General features: G+C 34.9%; 2 protein-coding genes across 2 annotated transcripts; one reads left to right on the top strand and one right to left on the bottom strand.

The window, feature by feature from the left end:
* The first annotated feature begins 1,361 nt into the window (after positions 1-1,361).
* LOC110648507 (G-type lectin S-receptor-like serine/threonine-protein kinase CES101) lies at positions 1,362-6,568 on the top strand. Its single transcript, XM_058143122.1, has 5 exons — positions 1,362-1,487; positions 5,318-5,495; positions 5,652-5,892; positions 6,001-6,151; positions 6,251-6,568. Exons 1-5 carry the CDS (start codon positions 1,362-1,364, stop codon positions 6,566-6,568), a joined length of 1,014 nt encoding a protein of 337 aa, XP_057999105.1.
* Positions 6,569-6,777: 209 nt separating this feature from the next.
* Positions 6,778-8,669, bottom strand: LOC110648504 (polygalacturonase-like). The gene is made up of 4 exons (XM_058129909.1): positions 8,128-8,669; positions 7,683-7,972; positions 7,333-7,561; positions 6,778-7,228 (listed from the first exon to the last, which is right to left on the bottom strand). Exons 1-4 carry the CDS (start codon positions 8,566-8,568, stop codon positions 7,010-7,012), a joined length of 1,179 nt encoding a protein of 392 aa, XP_057985892.1. The 5' UTR covers positions 8,569-8,669; the 3' UTR covers positions 6,778-7,009.
* Positions 8,670-10,741: the final 2,072 nt, after the last annotated feature.

Genomic DNA, 10,741 nt, shown 5'->3' with positions numbered 1-10,741 from the left:
CTGGGTATTTCCTTATTTTACATAAATACGAGTTTTGATTCCTTCCTTGTGTGCTTGATTTACTTACCTAATGTTGGTACCCATTGGGTATTGTGTTAATCTTTGATTGAAGGACCGAAAGGTGAAAGTCATTGATAGATAATCAATGATTGGAACTTAAAATCACCTAGATTTAGAAATAAACTAGGATTTTAAGAGGAATTAATTATTGATTACAAAACTTAATGGGTTTTAAAATAATCAAATAACATACGAAAGTAGGTTTGGTTATTTTAGAATACACTTTGGTTTACTTGAAAAAGATATCAAAGGAATTTAGAATCAATTTCCTTCAAACTCTATTTTTCCCTTAAAATTAGAATGCCCAAGACAAATCCCAATTAATTTATGCATAAACCCCCAACTCTGGAATTACTTTTAACATAATTAGACTTTGATTTAAATTACCCATTATTAATTTAGTTTAATTGCAAACTAGATTTAGAATTTATTTGTTTGCTCTTTACCCATTCCTATTAGATTAATCAATTTACCTTGCTTATTTACATTTACCATTTATTCATCAATCATTAGCCCAAATAATCGCTTCATTCATAGTTTGGTACTCAAACGGTAAATCCTCGTGGGAACGATACTTGATTCATCACTTTATTACTTGAGACGACTTGTATGCTTGCGAATACGACACATCAGATACAACTTTAATACCACTAAACTAAAGCTCACTTATTGCTTCTATAATTATTATTCCATAATTTCATATTTAAAGAATTACAAATAGTTGTTAGCTGCTTAGTCCAATTTGATCTAGTGGCAAAAGGTATGTTACTCACTTGAAGGTGTCAGGTTCGAGTTCATACACTCCAATCCTCTTATTAAAGGCAAAAAAAAAAAAAAAAAATCTTTGTTGGTTTTGTCCATTTGATAGATGCACACCTAAGAACAAAAATGAAATTTTCTTAAAATGTTTTTTCACGTCTGTATCAAAATATCCTGATTAATTTAATTGCTTGCTTTGTAAGTGGACGCACCGAATAGGCCTTGGATATGGGCGATGATTGTAGTGGCTACTGTTCTACTTAACTGCATCAGTAAGCATATTGTTATATTTGAGATGGAGAAAAATTAAACAAGAAGGTATTCCATTATATGTTCATCCAAACGCGACAATTTAATAAATTTCGAGTTTTAACATCTTTTTTCTTCTTCTTCAGTTTATGCAAATTCGAGTTTAGCTTTCAGTAACCAAATGAAGCCTATAACATACATGTATAATTTTCAAAATAAAGAATGCACTGAATGCCAAGTTGTAACATTTTCACATTATCAATCCAACAGAAAAGTTTCTTAAGGAGCTCCTGATGTCAGATAGACCAAGCGATGCAGATGAGCTTAAAATGTATAGTGTTTCATCGATCAAGGCTGCTACTAATTCCTTCTCATTGGAAAATAAACTCGGAGAAGGTGGTTTCGGACCTGTTTACAAAGTAAGTTACCCAATTTAATATTATAAGAACTCAGCCTAATTAGTCCAAATACCTTTCAAGCCTTAAATTATGTACTCAAAATGATTAACCTAAGTTATTTCTAATTGTTGGGTTTGAACTGTTAGAAGAGAGAATACAAGTAATGAAAGAAAGGATTGTATATTTGTCTGTGTATTTATCTGTGTCTTATTTACAGAGATATTACATCTATTTATACATGAGAATATGAGCTAATTTGGACAAGAATAATAATTGCTATAATTATGTTACACAAATCTCCTATAATCATGCTAATTGTTGTAATTATGTTACACAAATCTCCTATAATCATGTTAATTGCTGTAATTATGCTAACACCCCCCCTCAAACTCAAGGTGGTAGCACAGGTGCCAACTTGAGTTTGCTTAAGAGATCCTGAAAGCGAGCGGGAGGATGCGTTTTGGTGAATATATCAGCAGTTTGGCTGACAGAGGAGACAAGAATCAAACATATGGTGCCATGAGCAACATGATGACGTACAAAATGATAATCAATTCGATGTGTTTGGTACGCTCATGAAATACATCATTATGAGAAATTTGTATGGCACTTCTATTATCGCAATGAAGCATTGTGGCAGAAGAATGAGTGACACCCAAATCAGTTAATAACCAAAGTAATTCAGATGTAGCATCAGCAAGAGCACGATATTCAGATTCTGTGCTAGAACGTGCAACAACAATTTGCTTTTTGCTACGCCAAGAGATCAGAGAATTACCCAAGAAGAAACAATAACCAATTGTAGAGCGACGATTTGTCAGATCACCAGCCCAATCAGCATCAGAGTAGCCAGATAATACTAGGGAGGAGGTAGCGAAAAAGTGCAAACTATGAAAAAGAGTGCCTTTGATATAACGAAGGATTCGAAGTACTGCAGATAATACTAGGGGTTCTAATTTGGTATGTTCATGAGGTTGTAAAAGAATAAAAGAAACACATCCAAAAGGTTTAAGGATGGAATAGTCAGGAGGTTGTCCAAACAACTTTTCAAAAGGAGATAAATTATGAAGAACCAAGGTAGGAAGACGATTAATAATATAAACAGCATGAAGAGCTGCTTCTCCCCAAAATTTTTCTGGACATGAGGCAGAAAGAAGAAGAGTACGTACAGAATCAAGAATATGGCGATGCTTATGCTCGCTCGCCCATTCTGTTGAGAGGTGTGAGGACAAGAACGTTGAACAACGGTGCCTTGTTGACTAAGAAACTGAAGTAAAGAAGAATCCCGATATTCCATGGCATTGTCTGTTCGGAGAATTTTAATGTCACAAGAGAACTGAGTTTTAATCATTTTTGCAAATGTGATGTAAATTTGTGATAACTTAGATCGATGTTTCAAAAAATATATCCAAGTAAACCGAGAATAATCATCAATAAATATTACAAAATAACGAAAACCATTTATTGAAGAAATAGGAGAAGGACCCCAAATGTCAGAATGAATTAAACCAAAAGGAGTGTCTGAAGTAGTATTATTATGAGAAAAAGATAATGCACGTTGTTTTGCAAGCTGACAATTTAAACAATTAAATGACTCAAACTTAGTAGATCCTAATAATCCACAAGAAATTAAAGGTTGAATTTTACTGGTAGAAGCATGACCAAGACGAAGATGCCATTGGTGAATGGAGGAATTAGGGATTGTAGCTGCAGACACAAATCTCTGAGGAAGATGTAAAGATGTAAGCTCAAATAATCGACCCACTCTGCGACCCTCCCCAAGAATCATTCCGTTTGTGGATCCTGCACTGACACCATGGTGAGAAAAATAACATTTAGTCCTTTTTCACACAACCGACCAAATGTAAATAAGATTGAGTGCCAAATTAGGGATATAATAAGTGTCGTGAGATGAAGATTTGAGGTAGACACATGACCAAGATGTGTGATGTTCATTTTAGTACCATTTGCAGTATGGATTGGTGGTAAGGAAGATACAGGTTTTGCAGAAGACAAGAATTTAAGATTAGTGGTCATATGATTACAACATGCAGAGTCAAAAAGCCAATAAGAATTACCCGGAGTGGCAGACATGGCAGCAGGAGAATTAGAAGAGATAACCTGTTTGAATAGTGCCTCAAGATCACTCATGGTGATGGCGGATAGCCCTCGATGGCAAAGCAAAGAAGTGATGAGGAAGATCCAGGCTTTGAGACATTCTTGAATTTAGAATGCCCTCCTTTTGGTCTTGGAGGACGTGTGGGACAATGTTCAAGAATATGACCGTAACCATGACAATATTTGCATTTTATAGTAGGACAATATGCAAAAGCATGACCAATTTGATTACAATTCTTACAGAGTTGATTGCCAGATTTCTGATGTGAGGATCTAGTAGTTGCAAGAGCAGCTTCAAATTGAGGAGTTTTATCCAAACCGAGACGAGTCTCTTCAAAAATAATCTCTTGAATAGCAGTTTCCAATGATGGGAGTGGATTTTGATGTAGCAGGGACGCTCGAACAGCCTCATATTCTGAACGAAGAGCCATTAGAACTTAAATGAGATGAAGATGATCTTCACTGATTTTGGCCTGAGATATTTGATTCCAAATAGGTTGGACCTGGGCAAGAAAATCATTCACAGATTGACCTGCTTCTTGTTTCAGATTATGAAGAGTAGTCCACAACTGATAATAGTGGGCAAGTCCAGTGGTCTGATATCGATTAGCCAAAAAATCCCAGATTTCTTTTGCAGAGTCATAATTAGCAAACTGGATGTGGATGGACGAGACAGAGGTATTGCGAAACCAGGAGATGATCTGATGATTTTTACTATCCCAATCCTCAAGACGGTCAGCAAATTTTGCATCAGTTTCATCTTTCTCTCTTGTCGGCGTAGTGATATCTCCGGTAACAATACGCCAAAGCTTGCGACCTATCAAAAAACTTTTCATTCCTTGAACCCAAAGATTATAGTTGGAACCAGTCAGAACTGTTGCAATAAGTTTTGAAATATCAGATTTCTCCATTGATAACAAGATGAGGAGAAAAAAAAAATGGTATAATAATAGGTATGGAAGAATGAACCAGAACAGGTTGTAGAGAGAGCAGAGAGACCCAAAAAACTAGAAATAAAAGCTTTATGGCTCTGATACCATGTTAGAACCCCGTGCTCGTCTATGTTGTTTTCTTGGTTATGGCATTGAACACAAAGGGTATCGTTGTTGGGATCCTGTTTCTAATAAGTTACACAAATCTCCTATAAGCATGTTAATTGTTGTAATTATGCTAACATGAACTATATAAATCCATTACATTTTTGGTTTTTAAAGGATAAACCCATTATGTTTTTTGTTGTTTTAAAAATGTTTGACGTCACAATCTTACCCACATAAATTTTACGATGTCCTGCTAATGTTGTGCTAATATTGTTGTGTGATACTGGGTTTAATTGTTAATAAGCCTAGACTCATCCATGGCTATTATGATTTATTGGTGCCTCATGCAGCTTCGCCACATCTTTTCCTTGCAGCCAGGAATTCATAATTTTTAGTCTTTCCTTGCAGCCAGAAATTCATAATTTTTTTTATCAAGTAACTATGATACCAATTATAATAGTTTCGACTCAATTGACCCAAATAATTTTTAAGTCTTAAATCATTGAACTCAAAATGATTAAGCAAAATTATTTTTAATTATTGGGCTTGGTATATATATATATATATATATATATATATATAAGAAATTAATAGAATGGAAAATCTAAATTTCAAATTATATTACGGTAATTTTTTTTACAAGCATATTTCGGTAAATATTATTAAGTAATACTTGAAGAAATTATTGTGCAGGGAGAATTGGCAGACAGTCAGGAAATAGCAGTAAAGAGACTATTACAAAGATCAGGACAAGGGCTAATGGAGTTCAAAAATGTGCTTATACTGATTGCTAGATTGCAACACATGAATCTTGTGCGACTTTTAGGCTTCTGCATCCAAGGGGAAGAGAGATTATTAATCTATGAGACATGTCCAATAAAAGTTTAGACTTTTTCGTCTTTGGTACGCAGGCTTTCACTTCTATACTCTTATCATGTTTATGTGACTATCTCTTTCCTTTAATGGTTAGGACATTCTCCCAAAACTATTTTTCTTATTTGAAATTTTTGTTAATCATAATTAACAGATCAATCGAAGAGGGTGTTATTAGATTGGAGAAAACGATTTGGTTTCATTGAAGGAATAGCTCAAGGTCTACTCTACCTTCACAAGTATTCGAGATTAAGAATAATCCACAGAAATTTGAAGACCAGTAATATATTACTTGACAAAGATATGAACCCCAAAATTTCTGATTTTGGTATGGCAAGGATTTTCAAGGCAAACGAATCTGAAACAAACACCAACAGGATTGTGGGAAACTGTAAGTATAGATGATGCAATTGTTCTAACCATAAATTAAATCAATTCTTTTAGAACAGTTAGCATGATTTTTTAAACCTGTTAATTAGCCATTTTCTTGTAAACTCGTACAGCGATTACATGGCTCTAGAGTATGCAATGGAAGGGATTTTCTCTATAAAATCTGATGTTTATAGTTTTGGAGTTCTAATGTTAGAAATTATAAGTGGCAAAAGAAGTCACAATATCTATCACTATGATCGTCCGCTCAATCTCGTGGGTTATGTAAGTTTTTATTACTCAATTTTACGCATAATAATGGCAATAATTATACTTTTGCAATATAGTAAATATTTTAACACATTAATGGGAATTTTGTTCCAGGCATGGGAGCTATGGAAAGAGGATGCATTAGAAATATTAGATCCAACGATGAGCGACTCAGCTCCAAGAGACCAAGTTTTGAGATGCATTAATGTGGCATTGCTATGTGTGGAGCATAGTCCCTTTGATAGGCCAAACATGGCAGAAGTTTTATCTATGTTGAGTAATGAAGTTCAACAGTTGCCAATGCCCAAACAGCCAGCATTTTATGTTGGAACAACCACTACAAATGCTACAATGGCAAGTACAAGTGGAGAAAGAGGTGGACAAACTTATTCAGCAAATGGCTTGTCCTTGACAGACATGGCTGGACGATAAATTAAGGTTGTCATGCATGCAAGTTCTATTCCAAGGCAGTTTTAGAGACAACAATAGTACAAGTGACCAAGTCAAATTTTATTAGTATATTAGTACATGTTAAGTACTTATGAAAACTATAAATTTTTAGAAGGAGATTATAACTAAAAATAATCATACTCGTCTTCTTTATTTCTTTTTTTTCCCCATTTGTTAAATTAGTCAATTTCAAGAATGGATCAAAGTGCATTTTATTAATACTAAATAATTAATGAAAGTATAATAGCAAAGAATTTCCACTTCCACGGTAACAGGAAGGCCGGGCTCTCCATGCAACCCCAATACGCTGGAAATGCCACAGGCTCAAGCACAGTAGTAGACCTGGCTCGGCGAAGAGCTACATGAAATTGTATCAATACTACTACAAGAATGGTTGTAGCGGTACCGTTCTTTAATGTACGTCTACAAACAACTAGAGGGCTGAACGAAACCGGAAGCTGTTCCATCTGCATTGGTACAAGATGCATCAGCTGGCTGATTCTTGTAAGTTAGTTTCACATCTTCCAATTTGATCCCCGTGCATGGGTTCTTGTTACTGCAATCAAAGTTCACTGCCATTTCTGTTGCTGATGTTCCATGAATATCTTGATACGTCACATCGCTAATTTTAACCCCAGATTCCTATTCAATTCAAAATTAATAAGTTAAGAATTTTATTTTTAGCTGTTAATATTAGCAAGCAGCATAAGAATATATAACAAAGAGAATTTAGCATTTAAACCTACCTGGCCAGGACAATTTTTGTTGTCAGGACAGTAATTTTGGTCGATGACAATGGGATTCTGGACATTAATCATGATAGCATGTTGAAAAAGTATTTTCCTAGCGAAGCCACTGCTTGGTCTCCCCCAAGACTTAATTCTCAATCCATTCTGAGTACCTGTAAATGTAACAGATTTAACTGTCACATTTTGTACACCAGGCTCCTGAAGATCCTTTCCCAAACTCCCAATACTGCATATATAGAAACACACATGTTTAATCAAATCACTTGTTTTACTATATACTAACGCGTTATTAATTAATGATCATGTGAAGAGATATATGTGCTTTCATATTTTATTTAATTAATTACCTGATTCCATGGCCAGGGCCACATGCTGCGTTTTCAATCCACAAGTTAGTGGTACCAGCACCTATTGAGATGCAATCGTCGCCAGTTCTAATCCTGGAGTTGAGAATTGTGACACCACTTGATAATTGTACATGAATGCCATCGGTGTTGGGGCTGTGGCCGGAGGCAGACACCGTCACACCTTGCACTTTCACATTTTGGCAGCCATTGATGACAACGTGGAACATTTGACTGTTCAGTGAAATTAATCCACTGATTTCTATATTATTTGAATTGGAAAACCCCAGTGACTGCATACACACAAAAAAAGAACAAATAGAATAGTCATTGCCGTGCTTAATTCAAATCTATATGTACTTAATCACTTAATTACAACGTAAAATTGGGGCTTAAGCAATTATGGTTGACCTTTGAAATCCTTAATTAATTTTTGCAAGTAACATACCGTGGCACCGCTGGGACAATCCTTGCCAGATGCCTTGCAAGCCCATAAAGCAGGACCTTGTCCATCAAGAACTCCACCAGAAACAGTAACACCATTGACGTACTGAAAGAAAAGCCAGTTTCCGGCATTACCAATTACTCGATAATCTGAAGGAGCAACAAGGGTACCATCTATACGAAACAAGATTGCATTATTCTTGCATGGACCTTGAAACACTACATTTCGCAGAAAGAACCTCCCTGTAGGCACATACACGGTGGCAGGATTAATTGATCCACAAGCTTGTGTCCAAGCAGCAAGAAAGGCTTCGGTTGAGTCAGTTATGCCAGCAGGTGTGGCCCCATAATTCAGCACATTATATTGTGCTGCAGTTGCTATAGATGAGAGAAAGAGAATTACGAGAATCGTAACAAGGAAAGAAGAGCCTTCCTGTTTCGCCATTTTTTTTGTTGATAAAGGCGTGTTCTTTGTTCTGTGATTAAGACAGGGAGAGTTGTAATAACTTGGAGGTGATGGAGCTGAAGTGGCTTTGAGGGATATTTATAGGACTTGTAAATGAAGTGGTTTAATTGCAACAATAAAAAATATTAAAGAAAGAAAGAAAGAAAGGGAAAGAAGCGCAGAAACTTGAGAGGTGGTTTTTTCGGTTTATAATGAAAAAGTTTCATCATTCCTAAAATGCCCTTTTCTTGTAAATTTGTTATCTTGCAATTATGGTTTGTACACCCAGCATTGCGCTTGTATGTGAAGAATGCTTATAGATTAGGTCAAAATAGTGTATCGTTCACATTATAAATCTTATCTTATAGCTCCTTTCCAATTTGTTTTGTACTTTTCGCACAAAAGGATTAATATACCTCCAAATTAAATTGCCACTGTCCATCTTTCTTGGAATAAATTAGAAGTATATAATAGAATCACTTACTACAAGTTTTATATACTCGATTAATTTCATTTATATATATAGTCTAACTCTAAAATTTAAACTTTATAATAAATCTAATCCAATTTAAAGATTAATTTTAACCTTAGAATACGTTTCCACAAACTTTAGGTTTTGGTATACATAATAGGTGCAAGAAAAAAAGGATGGCATTGGAAGCTCATTTTTTTTTATTTGTTAGTTATTATTTACTTGAAATGATGGGATTGGAAGCTGGAGACTTGAAAGGTTAGTTAATAAATTAAGAAAATGAAGAGCTTCAATGTTAACGTGACACAGCAAACATCTCACCAAGCCACCAGAATCAGCACGCCCTTTTTCTCCTTTTCCCGGGTGTGTAGGCTATGGTCATGCATCATCTCTTATTCCCTTTGCTTTAAGCACAAGATAAATGCATTCCTTTTCATCAAAATCCTCTCAGAAACCTCATTAAGTATTACACGTTTTCGTGCAGCAGCCAAAACGACAGAGGATATAGAATTCTGTGAACCATATCTAGCCAGCTTTAATTACTCATTACTTGGAGTCTTATAATAGATGAATATATGGGGATAACGGTATTACTTGTTTTGTGCCTTAGAAATGCCTTTTCTTTTAATTAATATAAAGCCCACAGCTAGACTTTGGATATTGAAATTTCCTTAGGAATATTTCAAAGGCAGATGATGATGATGATGATTATATATAAATTGTTGCAACATGAGACCATGCTTAGCGTGACATATGGACTAGAAAACGGAGAAGAAATCTCCTCTTATGTGTCGATTTATATATGATGATGATACACAGTTTGCTCTTGTTTTAAAAGTATTGGGATTAGATAACAATTTTATCCATGATTGGCCTAAGCCTAATCAAGAATATTTTTCAATGTTGGTGGGGATTTATATATAGCTCATAATTCATAACGCAAGCTGGTAAAAATGTCCGTGTATTTTTTTTTATTTATATATTTTAAATATTTTCATTGAATTGGGTCAAGGTTGGCCATCCAACGTAACTAGGCCCAATTATTCAAGTCAACATGAGCCCTGCCCAAACAATGAACAAGTCTAAACTTGATAAGTGGTTGAGCCAGCCCAACCTTATCCTTGGACAGTAGGCCTAACCATCAGTAGAGGAAAATGGAAGGCAAGAGAAAATAGATGAAGCATGGTACTATGGCACTCACATCCGCCATATGATAGAAACAAAATTGTACAACTCTTGCCCATTTTCGTCCCTTTCCCAAACAAAGCTTAATAATTTATTGCAATTCGGTAAAAGCATTCTTTCTGATTTAAAAAATTGTTTGTATCATTTTAATACAATTTTATATGATATCATAAAATTTATGTGCAACAACCCAAATTTTTGAAAATAATAATAATATAGATGTATTAGAAAATGGCAATACAATTTATAAAAGTTTTGAAAAGAGTTTAATTTAAACTTGAACAATTAAATGAAACTCTAGATCTTTTGGGATGGAAAACAGAATTTTGGAAGTGGTGAAGGACTAAAGCAAGCTTTCTTTAATGTAAACGGTGGCATCCCATGCTCCACTCATTTAGCCCAAGTGACTGTCTTCCCTAGTAGCATACAAAAAAAAAAAAAAAAGGAAAGAAAGGGAAGAAGGAAGAAAGAAAGAAAGAGAGAGGAGGATGAATGGCTAGAAAATTGAGCCTACTT

The sequence above is a fragment of the Hevea brasiliensis genome, chromosome 2 (genome assembly GCF_030052815.1).
Source record: "Hevea brasiliensis isolate MT/VB/25A 57/8 chromosome 2, ASM3005281v1, whole genome shotgun sequence".
In the NCBI taxonomy this organism is placed as follows: domain Eukaryota; kingdom Viridiplantae; phylum Streptophyta; class Magnoliopsida; order Malpighiales; family Euphorbiaceae; genus Hevea; species Hevea brasiliensis.
Note: the sequence above shows the minus strand (reverse complement) of the source record. Positions and strands in the feature narration are given on the sequence as shown.

What these genes read in the sequence shown, in the direction of transcription:
- LOC110648507 (XM_058143122.1), top strand. Translation starts at nt 1,362, where the DNA reads ATGTCAGATAGACCAAGCGATGCAGATGAGCTTAAAATGTATAGTGTT. An exon ending in GTTTCGGACCTGTTTACAAA is followed by an intron (nt 1,488 to 5,317) that starts GTAAGTTACCCA and finishes ATTATTGTGCAG; the next exon opens with GGAGAATTGGCAGACAGTCA. An exon ending in ATTATTAATCTATGAGACAT is followed by an intron (nt 5,496 to 5,651) that starts GTCCAATAAAAG and finishes CATAATTAACAG; the next exon opens with ATCAATCGAAGAGGGTGTTA.
- LOC110648504 (XM_058129909.1), bottom strand. Translation starts at nt 8,568, where the DNA reads ATGGCGAAACAGGAAGGCTCTTCTTTCCTTGTTACGATTCTCGTAATT. An exon ending in GGCCCTGGCCATGGAATCAG is followed by an intron (nt 7,562 to 7,682) that starts GTAATTAATTAA and finishes CTATATATGCAG; the next exon opens with TATTGGGAGTTTGGGAAAGG. An exon ending in ACAAAAATTGTCCTGGCCAG is followed by an intron (nt 7,229 to 7,332) that starts GTAGGTTTAAAT and finishes TGAATTGAATAG; the next exon opens with GAATCTGGGGTTAAAATTAG.